At 35.4% G+C, this 25,382-nt stretch overlaps 1 protein-coding gene across 4 annotated transcripts in view; it reads right to left on the reverse strand.

Annotated features, from left to right (window-relative positions):
• The window catches only part of LOC143233706 (peroxidase-like), a 107,870-nt gene that overhangs the window by 34,028 nt on the left and 48,460 nt on the right, over positions 1-25,382 (reverse strand). Inside the window, exon 1 of one of the 4 annotated variants that reach the window (XM_076470233.1) lies at positions 12,017-12,170. The exons of 1 other annotated variant lie outside the window; for it this stretch is intronic. In XM_076470233.1, coding sequence (XP_076326348.1) covers positions 12,017-12,048 — 32 coding nt within the window. In that variant the 5' untranslated portion in view covers positions 12,049-12,170. Of the gene's footprint in view, positions 1-4,038; positions 4,339-12,016; positions 12,171-24,613; positions 24,821-25,382 lie in introns of those variants that run through there. 2 more of the 4 variants (XM_076470235.1, XM_076470234.1) reach the window with 2 other exon arrangements.

The following is a 25,382-nucleotide window of genomic DNA, read 5'->3' on the forward strand; positions in this document are numbered from 1 at the left end:
TTTCACGAGTTTTACAGTAAATATATTAAACAGTTTCAAGAGTATTACAGTAAATCTATTAAACAGTCTCAAGAGTTTCAAAGAAAATATGTTAAACAGTTTCACGAGTTTTACAGTAAATCTATTAAACAGTTTTAAGAGTTTTACAGTAAATCTTCTAAACACATCGTATCACTCGACTCTTAATCCGAGGGTCGCGGGATCGAATCCCTGTCACACTAAACATGCTCGCCCTTTCAGCCGTGGGAGTGTTATAATGTAACGGTCAATCCCATTATTCGTTGGTAAAAGAGTAGCTCAAGAGTTGGCGGTGGGTGGTGATGACTAGTTCTCTTCCCTCTAGTCTTAGAGTACTAAATTAGGGACGGCTAGCACAGATAGCCCTCGAGTAGCTTTGCGCGAAATTCAAAACAAACCGAACCGTCTTCAATAATAACCATTAATTAGGCAAAGTACTGTCCTCCGCCCTTCACTAATATCTATTAATTAGGTTACTCTCCTACTCCTTTCATTAATATGTATTAATTGGATTACATTCCTACTCCCTTCACTAATATCTATTAATTAGGTTACATCCCTACTCCTTTCATTAATATGTATTAATTGGATTACATTCCTACTCCCTTCCCTAATATCTATTAATTAGGTTACATCCCTACTCCTTTCATTAATATGTATTAATTGGATTACATTCCTACTCCCTTCACTAATATCTATTAATTAGGTTACATCCCTACTCCTTTCATTAATATGTATTAATTGGATTACATTCTTACTCCCTTCCCTAATATCTATTAATTAGGTTACATTTCATCTCCCTTCACTAATATCTATTAATTAGGTTACATCCCTACTTCCTTCACTAATATCTATTAATTAGGTTACATTTCATCTCCCTTCACTAATATCTATTAATTAGGTTACATCCCTACTCCCTTCACTAATATCTATTAATTAGGTTACATTCCTACTTCTTTCACTAATATCTATTAATTAGGTTACATTTCATCTCCCTTCACTAATATCTATTAATTAGGTTACATTCCTACTCCCTTCACTAATATTTATTATTTAGGTTACATTCCTACTTCCTTCGCTAACATCTATTATTTAAGTTACATTTCAACTCCCTTCACTAATATCTATTATTTAGGTTACTTTCCTACTCCCTTCAGTAATAACTATTAAATCGGTAAGGTACAATCCTCCGCTGTTTTTAACCTCACAATAAGATATTAAACTATTTGATTAAAATAGTTCAAATCAACACGTTTTAATGTAACTGGTTCATGTGACAAGGTAATACACCACCACTCCTATCAAAAGGAAATATTTCCTTGCTGTCCAAACACAGCATTAACCTTTAAAACAGGAATATAACAAATAGCTTATGGCTTTAGCCACGAAGCTATTTATTGTACACTTAAGCATCTTTTTACACAAAGATACCAAATGATCACAGTTTCTAAGCTTTACCTGTTTTTAATTGTGTTATTACGACATGACAAATACGTACTCATCCATGAAAATATTTGTAAAAAACGCGAGTTTAAAAAAACTCGGAATAATTTTTTGTTAGTATCTCAGAACGGCCGTTATGGGTATTAACACTTTTATTGATAAGCAGAAAACAATGTTTCGACCTTCCTAGGTCAACATCAGGTTAACCATACCAGCTGTTCTGAGATACATTTTTTATTTCAAGTGGGTTTCTCGTCATCAAGAATTTGTTTGTTTGTGTTTAGCTACAAGGCGGTACAATGGGCTATATGGGCTGTCTCCACTGTGTGGTATCAAATGCTGATACTTCGAGTAATTAACCCTCAGTCTTGCCGCTGATGCATTCTGAATAATAAAAACAACATACGTTTTGTAAAGCACCAGAGTAATTAAAGTTTCCTAGGAGTGAACGAATACGAAACCACAAAAGAAACAGCATTTTATGTGTAATACTATGTTTCGCCGGTAGGTTTATGGTGTTACAACATCACATCCAAGGTTTGATTCCCCAAGATGGACAAAACGCAGATATCTAATGGTTTGACTTTGCACTGAAACAAACATACAAAATCATCATACTGAAAAGGCAAAAAATGACTTGAACATAAACTGAAGCGACAAATATTCACACAGGCATGCTCAAAAATAATGCGGTAAAATAAAGTATTCACACAGATATGTCCAAAAGTAATGCTGTAAAATAAATTATTCACACAAATGTGGCAAAAAATAACACATTAAGAAAATAATTCACACAAGTTAATATAGCTTGACAGATACTGCCTGCCCCCCCCCCAGTGGCTCAGCGGTATGTCTGCGGACTTACAACGCTAAAAACCGGGTTTCGATACCCGTGGTGGGCAGAGCACAGATAGCTCATTGTGTAGCTTTGTGCTTAATTCAAAACAACAAAAACAGATATTGCCACAAAATAATTTTGTAAAATAAATTTTTGGAAGTTAGCGGAACAGTTCTTAGAATGTAGTAAGGTGAAAAATATTCACAAATGTGTATTATTTAGATAAACGAGGTTTGACTCTCTCTCATTTTACTTTGTTTCAAACTAATTCTGAAACTAGCAAGAAACTGAGATACGACGAAAGATAGCGCAGTTCATCTTACACGTTTAAGACTACGATATAACTCAATCTACAGGGAAAGAAATGATACTTTTATTCAATAAAAATTGTCTACACGTAAACTAACATCGTTTTCGTTTAACCTCTCGACTAGTATTAAATGATTGATGTACGGGCCTGGCATGGCCTAGTCATTAGCGTCTATGGCGTGAGAACGGAAGGCACAAAGTACTAACCATGGTGCCAAATAATACTTTCAGTATTTCACCTGTAGGGTCATCCCCTCACCATATCCGGATGTGCGCCCCTTTAAAGTTTGTTAATAAGCAGATTACATATTGCTACTCAACATAGTTATAAATAATCACAATACATAGAAATGTTACGCATACAACAAACTTGACTGAGTTTTGTCTGCCGAGATTGGTCTTACATTAATTTAACATATAACCTCATAACATTACACTCAACTTTTCTGAAAATATTTAAATATTAGACCATTTGTATAACCGTGGCATAATTATTATAATAATGCTCAGTGTTTGTTTGTCTTGAAATTGCGCGCGCACCATACTTTCTGAATGCGCACGTGCGCGGACATCATTTTGGAAAGATGTAAACAGAAAGCACATGTATATATACTTTAGTATAGATTTGATTCACCGACATATTAAAAACTTATTGAAGTTTTTATTAAGACAGCATCTTCATTGTACTTAACGTTAGATATTGTCATCAAACCATCTAGTAAGAAAGCATCAGTGGTAGAACGAAAAAACTAGGAAGAATACGTTATAAGCTGGACATCGGTTATAATAATACGTTATAATCTGGACATCGGTTATAATAATACGTTATAAGCTGGACATAGGTTATAATAATACGTTATAACCTGGACATAGATTATAATAATACGTTATAAGCTGGACATAGGTTATAATAATACATTATAAGCTGGACATCGGTTATAATAATACGTTATAAGCTGGACATAGGTTATAATAATACGTTATAACCTGGACATAGGTTATAATAATACGTTATAACCTGGACATAGGTTATAATAATACGTTATAACCTGGACATCGGTTATAATAATACGTTATAAGCTAGGCATCGGTTATAATAATACGTTATAAGCTGGACATCGGTTATAATAATACGTTATAAGCTGGACATCGGTTATAATAATACGTTATAAGCTGGACATAGGTTATAATAATACGTTATAAGCTGGACATAGGTTATAATAATACGTTATAAGCTGGACATAGGTTATAAAAATATGACAAAAGTTCAAAAATTTAATACAGGTTTAGCTGCGTTCTCTATACTTTGTTGTACAACAAAGTCGATTACCGAACGAACCTTCATTCTATAAACACTACATAAACACACATATATTTATATACGTATATAAACACACACATACGTATATAAAGAGTTGAAAGGCACTCACGTCATTCCAGAAAACGTAAAGTAGTGACAAAGACTCCTGTCGACTATATAATCTCTCTCTTATTAGTACATAATCGATAAAAGGTCCAGGTAAATAACTGAACAAAGCTGTTATCGTTACAAGTGATTTTCTTTCGGGTGGTTTATCGTTGATTCCGAGTTTCACGTATGCTTGTTTGTTGGGGGTACCCTACGTTTACGTCTTCTCTTTCTTAGACAATCAGCTGTTTATCTTTCAGGCGAAGCTCAAAAAGAGGTCAAACAAACCCTGGAAGGCAAAAGATGATCCTGATTGGCCAATGGCCAGTAATGAATACTTACATAATCTTTCTCGCATCAAGGCTAAGTTTAGGATAAAGTCTCTCGGATATAGCTAATGAGACAGTATTCACTGTTTTAAATAACAAAAACGATGCTGTTAGAAAATGGAAGCGAAAACAAAATGCAGGGATAAACACGTTTTTAACAGTGAGAAAATTATTTTTGGTCACAATACGATGGATGCTGAAAGGGCGAGCATGCTTGGTGTGACGGGGATGTGAACTCGCGACCCTCAGGTTACGAGTAGAGCACCCTAATCACTTGGCCATATCGGGCCCCTTATACGTTAGAAGCCTAAACCTGTGCGCGTGCTTTATAAAATACTCGAATGAGGAAAAAGCTAATAAACAATTTTCTTGCAAGACAGCGAAATACAGTTCACATTAACAAGGATGGATGTTTCATCTTGTCAATAAATTTAAAAAAATCAAAGGTATTTGTAATCCGACAAACGCGATACTAGCTTCATTTATTCGAAATAGACGTCTAATAAACAAATGAATAGTTGTACTTTAAATATAAATACTTTCACGTAGCCATTTTGTTTTTTAGAAACACTGCAGAAACTCGTTAATGCGTAGTTGCGTTTTTTTGTAATTTTGATATCGTAGTCCAAAGTACAATGGATTTGGGGTAATAAAATCCACACGAGAAAAACAAAAAGCTCTCTCATCAGTTTAACTTTCACCGGAAAACTTTAAAAGCGTGGGTGTTAGAAGAGAAAGTTGATATTAGGTTAACTGTTTCGTTCCCGAACTCTGTTGTCATGAGTTACGGGTGACACCTATTTGTCTGTTTCCGTATCATTTCTACAAATGGGAACTCCGCCCCTATGCTTGTATTGCAGGACCACGTTGTACTGTCGTATTAGTAGAACACGAGCTATTCAGGTTGTAGAGTACGAGATATTCGGGTTAGGCGAGAATTTTTTTTTTAGATGGGAAAAATCTTCCGTAAGCCTGACGTTAATAACGACTTATATGGTCATCACTTTGTTTACACACTTAATGAATTATTTTCTACATCCGTTAATACGTATACGGTCAACACAAATAATTGTATAAGACATTCTCTAATAACATATTACAGCTTGACAAGAAACAGAGGACATGCTTTACGTGATGTTATGTTTAGTAATTACTTACCAAGATATGTTTCAGTACGGTCCTCCTCTGACAATCACATATTAGTAAGGTGTAAAGGCAGTGAAGACAGCCTCTGTATAAATTATAATCCTTCGTAGTGTGGTCTTATTACCATTGTTCTCTCCTAACATCATCCAATTTAATTAATCATTTGTCATCAAAAGCAAGACAAACTTAACAGAGTCCTTCATAAGCTTATTTGGTATCTGACTATACGTGGAAAATGACATTTTATAGAGTGAATTTGTCACATGTTACAGAATGGGGGAAGCCATATATCCAGCGGAAGGGGTATCATTACAAACAAGAATTAAATTCATTACTTTTAACGGAAATACCGGCAGGAAGTGGGCATATCAGTTTAACATTTCTATAAATACCGGCAGGAAGTGGGCATATCAGTTTAACATTTCTATAAATACCGGCAGGAAGTGCGCATATCAGGTTAACATTTTTATATCGTTCATTATTTCTCATATTTTTAAAACTTTCTATGATTTTTTTTCACAATTTTAAAATCCATCAAATCAATCTTACACTTTTTTCGAAATCCTCTAGAAAATGTGCTTTGCTAATCCTTACATTCGTTCAGAAGCCTTTTAAAATGTTCATTACTATTATTTTACATTTTTTACAGGTGGATAAGGGACACTATTATTAGTAAAATGTTTTTTTGTTTCATTTTAATCATTTTGCTTTTCCCTCGTGCTTTGTGATATGGTTAGCCGCGAATGTTTCACGTGGTTAGTTATTAGCATAGGATTCTTATTTCGAACTTTTTGATAAAAGTTCCTGGATTATCTTTGACGAACGTCCTGCTATGGGGTTTAAAGTAGTATTAGTGAATCACAAGGCGTAGCGTGACGACGCCCAGTTATTATATATGATCACTATTCTGTGATCTGTATTTATTTGTCTTTTTCTTATAAAGTAAATATGCATTGGTTCAATGTAAATAGAACTTCAACATTCGAATGTTGTAATGTTGTTTCAAACCGTTCTAAAAAAATCTAATTCTAAGCTTAACCTACTTATTTCTTAAACCTTAGACCAACAAATGTTTTCGTTGTCTCACGAGCAAGGGAGTCTATGCGCCCTAGAGTAAATGTTTTACTCATATTTTATGTATACAAATGATGTAAGTTTAACACAACATTCTGACTGGACAAATATATTAAATGCTATGTAAGTTTTCTTAGTAAAATTGCTTTGTTCATCCTTTTTCTGTAGATATCAAAACTGTAAATAGAATGTGTCTTTCACTGGTAATTATAACTTTATACCATGTATTAACTTATTATAAGTGTCGTACAAAATAGCTGAGCGTTCCATATCTAACTATTCTAAAACTAAGATATATACAGAACTAATTATCACTAAATCCAAATATACCGACATCTAATTATTACAGGCCCGCCATAGCCAGGTGGTTAGGGCGCTCGACTCGTAATCTGAGGATCGCGGTTTCGAATCTTCCTTACACCAAATTCGCTCAACCTTTCACCCATGGGAACGTTATAATGTGATGGTCAATCTCATTATTCGTTGGTAAAAGAGTAGCCAAAGAGTTAACGATGAGTGGTGATTACTAGCTGCCAATTAGGAACGGCTACCGCAGATAGCCCTTGCGCGAAATTCAAAAGAAACAAACTAATTGCCACTACACCCAGATACACCCAAGTCTAATAGTTATTAAACACATCTCAAAAATATTCGCTTGAACTGGAATATTTAGTTTATGGTCAAAAATAACTTTCAAGTCATAAAGAAATCTAAAATACAAAAAGGAGAACAACAAATAAAACTTATTGATCTGGTGTAAGAGAAAAGCTTTTGAAGAATCCTTGTTACTTGTGTCCATCATAAGTTACTTCTGTAGGGCAGAAGCCTCGTTAACAACGTTTAAGAGTTCTAAAACAAGCCTGAATATTTTAAGCATGTTTTCTTCTTCCTCACATCCCAGATAAACAGACACATATAATGCCTTTTAAAGATGGTTACTGAGGCTTACCAACCCAGAAACTAGCCTCGTACTCAGTCGTTTGCTTTATTTTTTCTGTTTCCCTGTTCAAGCATATATCAGAAATATTCGCATGAAAGATTCGGGACTTTTCCAGTTGAACACATCTCCCTGTGTTCCATTTTCATTTGTAAACCTACAAATGTAGAGAAGTACAAAATATTATTTACATCACAGACATAGGTATATACATACAGCAGGCCCAGCATGGCCAGGTGGTTACGGCGCTCGACTCGTAACCTGAAGGTCGCGGGTTCGAATCTTAATCACACCAAACATGCTCGTCCTTTCAGCCGTGGGGCGTTAAAAGTGACGGTCAATCCCACTATTCGTTAGTAAAAGAGTAATGGTGACTAGTTGCCTTCTCTCTAGTCTTACACTGCTAAATTAGGGACGACTAGCGCAGATAGCCCTCGAGTAGCTTTGCGTGAAATTCAAAATAAAACAGCTAAACAAAGGAGTCATTCCAACTCCAATGATTTATTCTATAAGTATAAATTATAAACTGTTAGAACGATAACAACAAAATAGTTTGAATATTTTATTCTACTTTTAAAGTAATATTTTAAATTGTTTTCATCATAGTAGCAACTATGTGGGGGTGTTATAAGTCATGGTACATCCCATTATTCGTTGATAAAAGAGTAGCCCCAATATTAGCGATTGGTGGTGATGACAAGCTGCCTTCCCTCTAATCATTCACTGATAAATTAGGGACGACTAGCGCAGATAGCCCTCGTGTAGCTTTGCGCGAAACCCAAAAACAAACATACATACATACAGTTTCGGTCGGAAGTCTGATTCCAAAGAAGAAAGAATTGGAAAACAAAAGACTGTTTGGTTATATATGATATTTGTACTGACTATTAAGTTATTAAGGATAATGTGCTAATTTTAGAAGGTAAAAAATTAAATAATTATTGTTCAATAATTTCTCTAGTTTTAACCCCCATCGGCTGCATGAATCATTAATGTATGCTTTGTTTGTTTGATTGGTTTTAGATTGTACTATCTGCTCTGTTCACTACGAGGAATTGAACTCTGGGTTTTAACGTTGTAAGTTCATAGACTTACCGCCTTCCCACCTGAGGACAATACTATAACTTGTATATCCATCAGGTTTTGCTGTCCTCTCAGGTCTGCTGAAGGTTAAGTGGTTCCTCCTTATGTAAGGTACAGTGCTCTTCCACTGATGCCATAAATTTCCATTTAAATTAACATCTATGGGTTGGTGACTTTATAACTCTTACATCACCGGTTCTGTTTTGACTCTCAGGTAAACCTTATTCATCACATTTCTTGAGGTTTCCAAAAAGTCAAATATTTGTTTATTTCCACCATGCAACATATTTCCATTGATCATTCTGATCTTTGCTAAAGGTTTAAATGTTTCACCACGATCATGCGTGAAATATAAGGCATTTGTTAAGATGTGGGGTTGCAACGTTTTGCGCTTGTTAGGGGAGGTTTGTTAAATTGAATTACTGGTGAAATTCTATGAATGACACCATCTCAGTATTAGGTTCTTGTACTTTCACCATCTCAGTATTAGGTTGTTGTACCTTCACCATTTCAATATCAGGTTGTTGTACTTTCACCATCTCAGTATTAGGTTGTTGTACTTTCTCAATGGGGGAGGGATGTGGAGGGGACGCAATCTTTGATGTAGACTGCATTCTTGTAACAACCTTAGAATTATCGATTCTCGCTCCATACATGACAAGTACTTCTGCACTTGCACTTATTTCGAACTCTCGTTGAAATTCTTTGAATGACGTTATCTGGCAGTTTCGATATTTATATCATCGTCGGTGTTTTCATTTAAGGGTATGGTGGGGGTTGCAATCTTTCTGTGTAAACTACCTAAGAAGGTTGAAACTTGCTCTCCGTTTTATCAATAAGTGTTAACACCCATACCTGCCGTTCTGAGATATATTTTTATTTCAAGTGGGTTTTTCGTCATCAAGAAGTCACAGTTGTGTTGTTGTTTTATCACGTCATCAAGAAGTCACAGTTGTGTTGTTGTTTTATCACGTCATCAAGAAGTCACAGTTGTGTTGTTGTTTTATCACGTCATCAAGAAGTCACAGTTGTGTTGTTGTTTTATCACGTCATCAAGAAGTCCCAGTTGTGTTGTTGTTGTATCACGTCATGAAGAAGTCACAGTTGTGTTGTTGTTTTATCACGTCATCAAGAAGTCACAGTTGTGTTGTTGTTTTATTACGTAACGACCAATTTGTGCTCGTTTTGCCACTTCAATTATTTCCCCTACTTTTCTTGGTTTTAGCTACATTGAAATCTGCAATTTCGCCATTCAACGGGTCATTTAATACAATTATCTCATTTGAAACACAAGTGCTTCAAATAGGTCTGAAAATAAACGCAACATTATGGAAACAAAATTAATGGATCAGGTTCACTAAATGTTTATTTAGCGACTTCAACAGCTGGTGTGCAGTTATTTCGTATTTAAAGTTTATGAAATGAAGAATCGAATGGCATGGCATAGTTGTTAATACGACAACAGCAGATCTGAAGGTCCAAGGCTTGAGGATCGATCTTCTCTTGAACATGCTCCACAATAGTAACTGCGAGGGAATTATACGTGTGACAGTCAATCTCGCTATTCATTTAAGAGTAGCCATGTAGGCGGCAGGTACTGCTGTTTGGCTGTCACTCATTTGGCCATCAGTTCTAAATTAGAAAGGCTATGCCTGAACACTAGTGTACTCTGACCTGACGTTTAGCCCATGTAAAAAAAAAAAATGTATTTTAGATTTGAAATACAAATTTTAAATTGAATAATTGATTTTTGTGTCACTATAAAACAATACGTAACTGTAATACAGAGAGAGACACCTTTAATGTTCAATACATGTATCTGTAATACAGAGAGAGACAACTTTAACGTTAAATATATGTATCTGTAATACAGAGAGAGACAACTTTAATGTTAACGATACGTAGCTGTAATACAGAGAGACGCCTTTAATGTTAACAGTTCGTAGCTGTAATAAAGTGAGAGATAGCTTTAGTGGTTTGCCAACAAGTGTTTTATAACAAACGTAGTGTGTTTGTTTTATAAATTACATTTATGACCACCATTACTGTACGTACAAGTGATACGTGCCGTAGATCACTGTGAATAGTATTATAAATTTATGGTTGTTTTGAATTTCGCGTGAAGTTACACGAGGACTCTGTGCGCTATCCGTCCCTAATTCAGCAGTGAAAGAATAGAGGGAAGGCATCTCCATCGATCACCAACTCTTGGTCTACTCTTTTAACAACGAATAGTGGAATAGACCGAAACATCATAACGCCCTCACAGCTGAAAAGGGCAAGCATGTTTGGTGCGACGGAGATTTGACATTTAGAGAATCATTAATCCCCACCCCAGGCTATGCTTGTACGCGAATTCGATTATATATATTGTGTGTAAATTAATTGATAGAAAATAGTAAGAAAAGAATATAAAAAACAAGTCAGATTGTGAAATTATTAACACTTTATCTGAATTTAAGTATTGTGCCATCTTGCCTACATAAGGTGTGGTTGACCTCGAAAACCACTCATTAACAAAAACGACTGAAGATATGGGACGGTTTTTCAACTGAACCAGAAAGAAAAAAATAATTTAAAATGGTGCTCAAGAATAGCGTAACATAAATTAATTATTTTTTAGATTTAATCCCTTCTAAACTAGGGATATTAAACCTTGAATTGGTCGCAACAAATTGGGCATTGTTGTACTAGATATCTTTACTGTAAATCTACTGTTTAATATATTGTGAATTAAGTGTAATTCTGCTATTCGATACCGTATCTTCAGTGTAACTCTGTTGCTGTATACTATTTGTTTGTTTGTTTTTGAATTTCGTGCAAAACTACACAAGGGCTATCTGCCGAAAATATTACTAACAGCGAGGATATATAACAGACGAATAAATGGATTATAATCATTATAATTGAAAGCGTAATAACAATAATATTTAGTTATTACGTATTACTGAGTTGATAGTTATTAATGATATAAGTAAGAGCAGCATGCTTTATCAGATATTGATATTAACAATTATTTTGACGTTAGTAGCTTTATTCTGAGCTTATCAGTACTTGGAGTAGGGTTAAGTAATACTTCGATTTTTAGCCAGTCAGCCATGAGCTTTGTTGTTTTTGATTAAAGTGATTATAAAATGAATTTTGTTTTTTTGACTGAAGGTCTCTGTGATTTGTCCTCGTGTTTAGAAACTATTAACACTATTTTAGTGCTATTTTAGCGAAAAGTATTTATCGCTAATAAATTAAAAAATTCTAGATAACTACTTAACTATATCTATATCCGTTTCAATTAGAATTAACATATATTGATAAAATCCTAAGGAAAAAAACATGAAAATTCGAAACCGTGAAAGGCTTAATATTTCCTGGTGGGATGCATACATTAGACAAACTGTAAACGAAATGATAACAACAGTAATGTTAGAACTTACACGATAACACAAAACTTGTACTCTAGTATCATCTTGACTTCTATCACTGATACACCGGTCTTCCCTAAGGTTTGGAATATCACGTTCTCGCTAAATCCAAACTCCTTTAATTTAGACACTCTCGACCTCCACAGTTAAGCCTCGTACCTGTTACCTTGAGGCAAAGATAGTCCTAGTGTTCTAATTCGCTAGTTCTGTACTTGTGTTATTTTATTTTGGCTTCATGACCCCATTGGTAGTTTATAGTGGTGCGTGAAGAACCGCATGGATTACGGCCATCAGGTAGCACGTGCTCTTTACCACAAAATAACATGTGAATTCAGGCAGATCTAAACAATAATAACAAATGATATCAATGAAGTATTATATTCGGGAAATACCCTTAACATAGTACCCGGGTGAGAGAAATTAGTGACACCGACGTAGTCCATCAGCACAGTAAACTGACAGCTCACACGGACATTGCTCTCTTTGGCCATAGGAAGTTTATTAAGGCGATAATTTCAAAAACATACCTTGGCCTTCTGCCAGTGTAGAAGGTAGAAAGTAGCACCTAGTTGGCTAAACGGTTAACATACAAATGAGAGATAAATACGGAGCTTGATTAGAATACAAGCAAATAGATAGATTATCAGATGGAAAAAAAAGACATAATAAAGACAAAGAGATCGATAAACAGACAATATATCGGTGAACAAAGTAATTTAAAAACAACAAGAACAGAATAACAGGAAGTTAAAGAAATGTAAAGTGATTTAAAAAGAGAGAATGAAATACACTATTACCAAGCAACAGAATCTATGCCATTAAGTTCATCAGGTTATTAATACCGAATGTTGATGCCAGTAGGTTAATAGCTTCGATTTCACAAACTGTGTATATGTTCTAATTATACGTACACCAATTGCGTTATAATTCCATTTAGTTCATCTTTAATACGTAACAACCTCTGCGAATCGCTAACGCGCTATTACCATCCGTATGAAACTACTGAACCAAATCTGTTTCTTGAAGTAATTACGTCCAGCGTTTATCATCATTCCCTTCAGTACTGAACTTGGCTCTTCTAAGCCACCCTGCACACACAGTTCCGGCACCAGTCAATGAAACTACATTTTTTTACGTTACGAACTCAAACTTCTCAAACTAAAGAATGTACAACCAGTGAGAAAATCACATTTTTTATTTAATTATAATTTATGTTACAGTTGTATCTTAAGTACATGGAAACATTATGTTTCTCTATCTACAGGAACTGTCATGAAGTATAGGTCATTACCACTTATTACTCAGAGCGGAAATAATTTATTGAGAATCGATACGATTTCCTAATCTTCGAAAATACCCGTATAACTGTTGAAACCGTATTATGACTGGAAGAAAGGATAAACAAGACTGATGGCAAGTAGAATATTATATACTCTTCTGCGTTATCAAACATTCACTCCTCAGTGTTACTGTTCTACACTATATTATATCATTGGTCATTATTATAACTTAACGATAATTATTCTCGTTTTCAGTCTTGAATTTCTGTTGTTGTATACCACATGTTTACTGTAATTTTGCTATTGTATACCACGTGTTTATTGTAATTCTATTGTTATATCCCATATTTTTACTGTAATTTTACTGTTGTGTACCGTATATTTACTGTAATTCTACTGTTGTGTACCGTATATTTACTGTAATTCTACTGTTGTATACCATATCTTTACTCTTATTCCACTGTTTTACATTTTATCTTTAGTATAATTATACTGTTGTATACCATATCTTTATTCTATTTCTACTGTTGTATACCATATCTTTATTCTATTTCTACTGTTGTATACCATATCTTTATTCTATTTCTACTGTTGTATACCATATATTTAGTGTAATTCTACGGTGGTACTCCATAGCTGGTACTGTAGCATACCATATCTTTATACTAATTCTGCTGTTGTACACCATATACGAGGGCTGTTCAAAAAATACGCGGACTGACGTCATAAAACAAAATGTACTTTATTTAGAAGTTACAGGTCTGGGACCCCTTCAAAGTACTCTACTCCCTAATGCACACACTTATCCCAAAGGTGTTTCCACTTGTTGAAACAGTCCTGTGCGCTTTTTTTGTAATGTCCTCCAACTCCTTCGTCGCATTTGCCTTAATCTCGGGAATCGTCTCAAATCTTCTTCCTTTCAACGGTCTTTTGAGTTTGGGAAATAAAAAAAAAATCGCAAGGAACAAGGTCAGGTGAGTAAGTGGGGTGGTTAAGAACAGTGATCGAGTGTTTGGCCAAAAACTCACGAGTTCTTAAGCACAAATTTCGCAGCAACGCGGTGCATCTTCAATTTTTCGGTCAAAATCTCGTAACAAGATCCAACTGATATCCCACACTCTTCATCAAGCTCCTGACAGTCAGACGTCGATTTGACCGCACCAGGGTATTGATTTTGTCGACGTGTGGGTCGTCAGTTGACGTGGAAGGACGTCCAGGACGCTCATCATCTTCAATGGACTGTCGACCATCCTTAAAACGTTCATGCCACTTGAAACATGCCGTACGTTTCATAGCAACATCACCGTAAGCCGTGTTAAGCATAGCAAAAGTTTCAGTCGCAGATTTTCCAAGTTTAACACAAAATTTCACAGCAAGTCGTTGCTTCTTCAGGTCATTCATTCTGAAATCCGCCAAACGAAAAAATCGCACTTCACTTAAAACCGCGTAGCTAATACACAAATAAAGATATCTGCAATCGAGAAATGGCGTCGTAATCAGCTGATCTGTGCGAACCTAGCGACACCAAGCGAATTCCCCTGAAACCAACTGGAGCCGCGCAATTCAAACAGTCCGCGTATTTTTTTTAACAGACCTCGTATTTAGTATATTTCTACTGTGGTACTCCATGTCTTTAGCATAATTCTGTTGTTGTATATCATTTGTTTGTTTGTATTACTGAGTTGATATTTAATTCTGATATAACTAAGAACAGCATTCTCTATCAGATATTTATATTAGCAACTACCTTCATGATAGTAGCTTTATCCTGAGGTTAGCGGTGCTTAGGCTAAGCGTTGTGTACCAGGTTATTAATTGTGTTGTTTAAATCTCCGTATAATGTTCCATTTTTGGACTGCTAACTTTGTAACAGTTTAACTCACCGGTAAGAAGTGGTGCTAAGTGCTTAAAAGATTCGGGGCTCGAGCCAAGGGACGCAGGAAGTTTTTTGTTCGGATTTTTCAAGACACCATTGGTACAGTATCAGACAGAGTCGTGACAAGCGCCCCCTGTGCCAGTTGCTAGCGACTGAATGTTTAATTTTATTTTCCATTAAATTGTATCTGTTTAAACATCTTGATAACGTTATACGTTGACAAACGACAGGGTAGCATTTTTTTTTTTTTATTTAGCGGATGCTTAATCTGTTGCTGCTGTTTTGAATTAAGCACAAAGCTACTCAATGGGCTATCTGTGCTCTGACCACCACGGGTATCAAAACCCGGTTTTTAGCGTTGTAAGTCCGCAGACATACCGCTGAGCCATGGAGTGGGGCAATGATATAAGCAATTATTAATGAACATGAAATTTCCTTGCAAAAAAATCAAAACTTGGCGAAATGGTTTTTACATTAAGTGAATAATGGTTTAAAGTTTTGAGTTTGTTTATTTTTAATTCTATCTATTTTTAAAATTCCCTAGATATGAGATTGCAATATATTAATATTAAATATTTTCATTTCGCAATATACGTTAAGCTCAATGTACAATAAGATACGTGTTTCCTTATTTGTTCATTTGTGTAATAATGTAATAGACAGGTCATGTCTCGCTCGTGTATATCTGTCCTTAAAAATGCAACGTGAGTTTGGTAGAATCACGTCTCGAACCTTGGGCCCTATTTCGGAACAGTAACCACTAAATCATAATTGAATTGTTAAAAATTCTAAACAAAAATTGTAAGTAGTTATCGGCGGAGGGAAAATCGTCACAAACCTCTTTAAGTAGAGTTTGATTTGTTTTGTTTTGAATTTCGCGCAAAGCTACACGAGGGCTATCTGCGCTAGCCGTCCCTAATTTAGCAGTCTAAGACTAGACAGACGGAAGGCAGCTAGTTACCACCACTCACTGCCAATTCTTGGGATACTCTTTTACCAACGAACAGTGGGATTGACCGTCACATTATAACGCCCCACGGCTGAGAGGGCGAATATGTTTAGTGTGACGGGGATTCAAACCCGTTACCCTCTGATTACAAGTCAAGTGCCTAAACCACCTGGCCATGTCGGACTCTCTAAGTGGGGAAGTGGGAATGGGGATAATTTAAATCGATGAGCCTAAATAATATTACTTAGCATATTCCATTTTAAATACTTACTGAAGTGAGTATATTTATAAGTTTTTAGTGCAGTAAATTGTTTTAGTGTGTATGTGATTTGTTTTAGCATAAAGCCACGCAATTAGATATTTGAGTTCTGCCCATCACAGGGGGATCAAACCCCGAATTTTAGTTTTGGAAGTTTTCAAACCTGTTTTGATTTTCAGGACTCGCGATCCCAACGTATCTAAGTATCGATACCATAGCTGAAGAAGAGTGACAGCAGTGATATTTATACGGTTTTAATTAATCTCTCACAATTTTCTCTAACGGTTAGGCCACAATTTTTCATTGTGTAATTAATCATAGCCTAATAAAAAATTGTGTATATTCTTTTAACGGTTTTGTTTTTATCTCTTAGACAATTGATTTGTCTACCTTTGTTACAGAGATCCTATATATACCGAATATTTTCAAGACTTCCTAGTTGGCCCAATATGGCCAGGTGGTTAGGGCGCTCGACTCGTAATATGAAGGTCGCGAGTTCAAAACCTCGTCACACCAAACATGCTGGCCCTTTCAGCCATGGAAGCGTTATAATGTGACAGTTAATCCCACTATTATTTCTTAAAATAGTAGCTCAAGAGTTAATGGTGGGTGGTGATGACTAGCTGTCTTCCCTCTAGTCTTACATTGCTAAATCAGGAACAGTTATCACAGATAGTCCTTGTGTAGCTTTGCGCGAAATTCAATCCAATAAATATATATTTATAAGTCCGTTAACGAAGAAATGACTCATGATGTGTTTAGCTTTCTGACAATGAATGTGTTCTTCCCAATACATTACGTTTGGCTTCTTCCAGGCTCGCGTAAATGATTTAGAATTAGTATACATTGCGAAGTTACTATGTTTATCTGTCGGTGTCCCCAATTTCAACCCCTGAGAAGCGGGAAGACAGCCAGCCAACATCACCCCACTGCTCACCATCCAAGCTAATGGACTGACTGCCAATCTTACAACGTACTCACAACTCAAAGTACGGAGAATATTTTGTGATATCAAAGGATTCGAACTCGGAACTCCAAAGTCAAAAAATCTTCAATAGGACAAACCTACGCCCTGTCATAAATGAACAACTCAGTTGGTTAGTATTACTTGTTTCCATGGAGCGTTGGTTATATAAGTATATAAGCAGATATTTAAATTTAGAGTAGCAGCAGATCGGAGTAGGTGGAAAATCAGGAGCAGAATGGTCCTAAGCCATGTGTGCTCGCCCTTATTCTGGTCACAATTGAAGTTTTTTAATTTTGAAGTTTAAGATAATTGTTCTGAACTTTGTTTCCAGGTGGTAAATGCGCTTGGCTAAAATCTGCGGATCGTAGGCTCAAATCTTCATCCCACGAGACATACTCACCATCTCAACCGCGGGGGCGTTATAATGTTATGCTCAATCCCATATTCAGTGGTAAAAGAGTAGCTCAAGGGATAGCGGTGGGTGATGATGACTAGATTCTTTCTTTCCAGTCTTTCACTGTTAAATTAGGGGCAAATAGCGCAGATAACCCTCGTTTAGTTCTGGGCGAAATTCGAATCGAACCAAACTGAACAGTAATTTTCGACTGTTTTAATTCAGTATTATGTTCTCTCATATCTTATCTACTTTATTCACTGTTTCTACTTAGCGCTACAGCATCGAGATTGATATGAACGCTGTTACGACGTATAACATGAGCGTTATCTGATGAATCCAGGTCTCATGCACCATTCTTCCGACTTCTATTGGACAACAATACAAAACCAAAACTCCAAACAACAGGTTTATATACGCAGGTACTATTGTTTTGTATCTATTGAAACGATTTACGAGCCTGTCTATTTGGCTCTGAACTCATCTACTATTGAATATAGGAATAACCACTATTATATTATCTTATATCTCATTCGAATTTCTTGAAATCGGAAATTATGGGTTAAAATGTTACACTTACAGTGGTTAAATGTCGATACAACGGAAATTGATTATGTCACGTTTTTAAACGATCTGCTTAAGTACTTAGCATGATGTTCATGTTGGTAACGCGTGAAAGATTAAGAAAGATTTAAATAAAATCAAAGATTTGTCAAATTTGAAAAAAACAACAACAATAAAATGGAAGAAAAGAGAGAGATGCTCTCCTGTATGAAATAATAATAATAGTGGAAAAAATTACAGAATTTGATGTCACAAATATCGGCATAAGAAACGCCCACACCGCCAGAAGAAATGAACAACTGTAAAGATAAATCAGTGTAAAGGGTTATTAATCTTGCACATGACCACTTGATGACATACGTGTTGAATTCATCCAATGGAAGAATAACAGCCTTGTAGGTGTTTGTTTGTTTGTTTTGAATTTCGCACAAAGCTACTCGAGGGCTATCTGCGCTAGCCGTCCCTAATTTAGCAGTGTAAGAAGGCAGCTAGTCATCACCACCCACTGCCAAATCTTGGGGCAACTCTTTTACCAACGAATAATGGGATTGACTGTAACATTATACCGCCCCCACGGCTAAAAGGGCGGGCATGTTTGGTGCGACCGGAATTCGAACCCGCGACCCTCGGATTACGATTCGAACGCCTTAACACACTTAGCCATGTAGGTGACTATTTGATGACAGACGTTTTGCATTCATTCAATAGAAAAATAACAACCTTGTCCACGACTACTTGATGGAAAGGTCGTATTTTTTTTTTACTTGAAGAGATTTCAACGAAATTTCCAGAAAAAACTGTCACCAAACCAACGTGCGTTCTCTATCGGAGAGTTATATAAATTTGGATTCGTCGCAAAAGTTAATGTTCCAAAATGCAAGAGGGTTTGATGCTCACTGTTGCTGATATATAATATTGTCTGGTATGTGGAGAGTCTTCCATCAAGCTTCTCTAACACTGTAGTCTCTACTATGAAGATGCTCTCTGGTGGTGTATTGGAACACACTTGCATATGTCCTGCAACAGTTGCGATCATTTGACCTGGGCCACTCTTTATGCTTTTCCTTATAGCATGTAGAGTTCATTGTGTTGTCGCGCACCCTACTGACGATTATAACTTGGTTATCATCTGGTGACATGATGTGAATCTATAATGGACCTTTCTAAGTCTGTCATTGGCAGATCAGATGGAGTATGCCATGTTATTGTCTGAAAGCACATACAAGAGTCAGATTAGTGTTGTTTCGTCATCACCATCTAGATTTAACCACCTACTGAAACACATAAATCAGACAGCGTTTGTCGTTAATTTGTCTAGAATATACCTTCTTGTAACTTTCCAGCAGTGTCTTTGTTAAACATGTGTTTCGGACGAAGTTTTATCGTGTGCAATCATACGTACACGTTTACAGTTCGCCATTGTTGACAAGGTTGTTAAGCACAACGTTACACAATGGGTTTCAAAACAAGAGTTTTAGTGTTATAAGCCTTCAAACATATTACTGAGCCACTGGTGTGGTGGGTGGGTTGAGAAAAAGACAAACAGTAAATTAATTCGGAGATGGTATATTCGCCAATATCTGTGGGATATTGTGAGTCTTTTATACTCCAACTGCTGGATAGGTGTTATTTAATATTAGCATAAATATAGAACTTATAAAACAATGAATGACATAACCCGACCTTTTTATTCTACAATTAAGACACCTATCAAAAGGTTTAGGTTTCTTTATACCTCTCAAATAATTCAACCATAACTTTAGTAGAAGCAGCACACTGAAATGTTTAATTTATCACACATAAGACTTATATACTTACTTTCAAGTAATTGGCGAATACTACTATAAGCGCCCCCTCCCTTCCTAACGTCAGAAATCTTCTGTCAAAACGTGTAGTTTATGTATAATGGAACGTAATCAGTTAATAAATATTTTATCTAAACGTTTAGTTGTGTTGTCCTGTTAAGACAGGCTTATATTCTAAAACAGGTTGATTTTAATATTTCAGTATTTTCTCTCATTTGTAGTTGTGTGTTCTAAAACGCTTAGAACATAATCCTTCAATAAGCACTCTTTCAAAATGCTGAGCTTTCCTTTAAGGGTAAATTCATCTTCCACAGATTAGAACACAATACTTCACTAAACACACCTCCAATATTTTTCAGATTATTTTCTAAGAGTAAATTTATAACTGCCAGAAAATATAACGCAGTCTTCCATTAATCACTCACCCTCCCTTGTTCTTTAAACATCCATCAATTTTAATTACAATGGGAAGTTTATCTTTCACAGAAAATTAGAACACAATTCTTCACTAAACATCCTTACCAATACTTTTCAGGTTGTTTCGTAAGAGTAAATTTATAACCCCCAGGAAATTAGAAAGTAACCCTTCATTAAGGTTAATACCATTCCCTTAAGCACACTTCCTCTCCAGAAGGTTTTCGCTTTTCCCTGAAGGTAAGTTTATCTTCCTGGAGAAATTAGAAAGCCAAAATACCAGAGCCTAATATTGCTAGAAGCATTACATTGAGAAACGGCTTGGTTGTTTCAAACAGGTTGGTTTATAAATTTCTGAAGTAACTAGATCACAAGAATATTTCTGAGATTAGCAAGTTGAAAAAGGTGGATCTTCTTCGAGGTATCGGTTAATAGTCCAACATTATTCACGAAAGTAGGACGATAAAAAAAAGTTGAGTTTAAGAGGAAGAAGCTTCCACGTGCCACAGACCCACCCACGAGGATGATCTACTTCATTACTTTTGACAGCACTTCAACTGCTCGTCACAGTGTGTGTTTTCTATATGGCTTTTTTTATTTTAAACGTAATGTTTTGTTTTGTATTTCACACAAAACTGCGCGAGGGCTAACTGCGCTAGACGTTCCTAATTTAGCAGTGTAAGACTAGAGGGAAGGTAGCTAGTCATCACCACCCACCACCAGCTCTTGAGATATTCTTTTACCAACGAATAGTGAGATTAACTGAAACATTATAACGTTGCGACGGCTGAAATGGCGAGTGTGTTTGGTGTGACGGAGAAGCGTAATAGTGTATTGTTTTATATATGAATTGTCATCTTTGTACTAGCCCTATAAATAATTTACTCTGTGTATAATGGGTAAACACTGGCCCAGTAAGCTTTTCCTGTTTAAAGTAGGTATTATATGAAATTATGTTTTGCACACGTTCGATTTGGCAGAAACACAACATAGAATGATTGAAAAAAAAAGCATGGTGTTGTGCAAAAGGCCTCATCGGCAGTGTTGCGCAACATAAAATGACGTGTAATTGAAATACTAGTGTACATTACTCTTACTTGAAACATATATTAAAGCAGAAAATAATGACACATTTAACTTATTAACGCTTTTTGCTATAATGTAATATCACAATCAAAAAACTACTAAACGATATATGATAAAAAATTAAGATATAATATTATATTTGTCTTCATAATAAAGGACTCCAGGTAATTAGGATTGTATGTTATAGCCCAGCTCTGGCTCTAAACTAAAAACTTATCCAAACAAGAATGTAACTTGAAACTGCATTATCAGTCTTACAATTGGAAATTCGTGTAGAGCCAGTAATACAACGATGTGAAAAGCACTGACGAGACCAATAAGACATGACCATCTGAAATGATATCACTTAATGTCCTGTAGGTAACTGATAGAAGAAGAGAGTTTAAACTTAGGCTTTACGTTTTGTAACGAAGTCAATCCGATGAGCTTTGGTATCGAGAGAAGAAAGCTTGTTGACAGATGTATGTAACAAAAATAAACTAGAGTGTAAATACTATTACATACTTATTTACTTTAAAATATTATATAGAACCAGTGGCCTTGCACGGCCTGGTGGTTAGGACACTTGGCTCGTGCAGAACGTTGTAATAAATAATTATCTGTAAAACGACTTTACTGTACGACATCGAAAACCGATGTCATGTTGGAGATGGCTTCATTGTACAATACCATAGCAAACAACAATATGGAAGCTGACTTCACTTTACAACGTCATATTAAAACAGTTAAGGGAAACAGCTTTACTATAAAACGACCTACTAAAACATCATGTGGAATATAGATTCAGTGAAAAATGTTTATATATAATAGCCAAACGTTTGTCTGTCTGTCGTGCTCTGTATCTTCTGAACGATTAACTGTAGGATATATATAAATCAAAATGCTTATTTTTAGCGTATGTTACAGGAAAATTATTCATTTCTTACACTTTTTAGAATTGCATATCGATATTATCATTAATCCACCAGTTTTCGTATGTTGTTAATGGTTAATCTAAGAAAAAACTTGGTAAGAACATGAGAGAATTTCACGAAAAAAAATCTTCCTCCATAGACTCATTGAAAAAATATTTCAAAGATAGGAGCATGAATGGAAAAATGAAGAATGAGAGAAATATATATTTGTGTATATATTTATTGTTGTTGTTTGGTTTTTATATATGTATATATATGTATAATGTTGGCATTATATACGTACAACTTTATGTACTATGTCGAATAAATTTATTTGAATTTGATATCTCCTCTTTGATATTTCTTATTAAAATTACAGCTGTAGAAAAGCGTTCAATTCAGTTGTCTCTTCTTGCGCTCAGAAATGACAAGTAACGGTGGCATCCAACGGAAAAAAATTCCCGCAACTATTTGGTGAAGCTGAGCGCTCTATTGTACTAAATGCGCCCATTCATTACATAAAAAACATACATTTTCGAGCACAATGCACTACAGTCAGTTACCTTTGCTTAAAAAACAAACGTAATGAAAATTTATTTATTAAAATAACACACGAAATGACAAAAGACTTTAGTGAGCCACCTTCCAGACAACCATATTGCATATACACTCTGATCTAAGTGACTAAGCTGAATGTACATTCTGTATTTATTAATGACTATTTTAATAAAAATTAATGTTGAATTGTTTAAACCAGAATCTGTTAGCAGCATAATAAACGCCTCTCGGAAAACGATTTTAAATTGTGAAACATCGCAATAAACAGAAATGCAGAACTGGGATTTCCTATCATATATTATAATAAAGATCTAATATTAGAGCCGGCTTCAGTGTGAAACAGTCTTATATGAGCTAAATGGAAAAGTCAATTTCACTATGGAACATTCTAGTAAATACCTAATGAGACAGCCGGCTTCACTGTAAAAACATTCTACAGAACAAATGTATGTCATGTTCTGTACAAGACGTAATGAATACCTAATGTGATAGCCGGCTTCACTGTAAAACACTTTAATGAACAGTAAGCCAAATTCAGCGTAAAATAACCTAAATAAACGTAGATGTGGAAGACAGTTTTAGTGAAAAAACCAAAACACTTTTATATTCGATACAGACAATTTCACTGTAAACTTTAGTGTGGAAAACAAAGAGTAATTTTAATGTAAATTTATAATATACTATAAGTTAATTTAAAAATAAGATTATTTTACGGCTAAACATCCAATAAAGTCCAATAGAGAGAACTTATATACGTATAAACACCTAATGAACTCCATAAACAATGATGGTTTATTGATAATACATAATACTTAGATTCATATAACATAACACAATGAAAATTGTGTAGAAACCGTACAAAAACAAACAGTTTCATTTCATCACAATATGAAGAACATAATGTGCAAGAAAAAAATTGAATTGTTTTCTATTAGCATTAGTACATTACGTTCTTATGTAAAAGCTGGTTTTAGAGATGCACCTGGTAACCTAGTAACCTTTTAACGTGTACACAGAGAAAGTTAGCTTTACTGTATCTCACATGCACGTCTCACACCACTACTGGGGGTCACATGACACACGTGAACTATCTAGCTACATTACGCTATAAACATACAACGTGTTCCGCTATACAATCTCTAAAGAAGGTATGGGCATTTTGTTGTTTTCGGTTACAGTAAATTTTACAGCTAAACAGCTATGAAAATTTCTAATTCTTACGACAACTCAACTACTGGCATCCTTTCGAGTCACTGTGAGGAAGGCAACGCCCTCTGTTGCATAGTTTTAATTCAACTACTGTAATTATCTGCAGATGGTTACACAATATAATAATTATAGTTACACTAAAATCCACACTTTTTTATGGAACTTTGACACAGAGATTCCGATAACAGATAGGTCACTTTCACGTGCTTCCGGACACAGAGAAGGATAGGTTCGTTCCAGCACGACGCTTGCTTGGTGAAATTGATTCAGTATATTTTGAGGCTGCATTTACTGAGGGAACAGTGTCAAAGTTCCACAATAGTTTAGATTTTAGTAACATTTCTTCGTAACTCACCTATACATCTTTCTTGTGATACTTTTTTGGGCTGTGAGTTTGAAAACACTTTAATAGTTGGGTCTGACACGCGAATCAGAAGAGATAACTGTCTTGAAAAAGACGACAGCTAATTACTAATCACACAAACCGTCCCCAAATCGGCACTTCAGAGGATCTCGTTTAGAGAAAACAAGTGAAAGTGAACGTCGAGAGAAAATGCTAGTGGACCGAGGGCATTCGTGTCTTATATAGATACGATGCCACCACCCGCTCAAGTAGCGTTCGATAAGGAGGCGTTACCCCCTCCTCTCCCACTAGAACCTCTTGCCCCACTTTTGGAATACTCTCTAATTTATACGCGCACGATAAGTCAGAATATGTTGAGCACGGAGTTGTCCCGTTTAGCTCGTTTTTTCTTGTTCAACAAAGTTATACTCTATCTGATTACTAATAGTCTCACTATCGAGCAATGAACGTCATTAAAGATAGAATTATTCTTAAATAAGCATCCATCTATCCAGTTTGTCTAAACGTTCAGTAACACAATTAACTCCATTTCTTGCTCCCTCTGGTGACTTTTTACCTAATAAGTATACATATGACCAAAAAATTCACCTTATCATATATTTGTCAAAGATTATATTTACTTATCAAATGCTTATTTCAACGAAAAGTTACTATGAATAATGTTGATAGAATACTGTCTGTCTCTACCTGACAGAATCCTGATTACTAGCACCAGGAATAAGTAATTAAGTGCAACGACAAGGAATATTACGTAATCGGA

This window comes from Tachypleus tridentatus, chromosome 12, assembly GCF_004210375.1.
Source record: "Tachypleus tridentatus isolate NWPU-2018 chromosome 12, ASM421037v1, whole genome shotgun sequence".
Classification (NCBI taxonomy): Eukaryota; Metazoa; Arthropoda; class Merostomata; order Xiphosura; family Limulidae; genus Tachypleus; species Tachypleus tridentatus.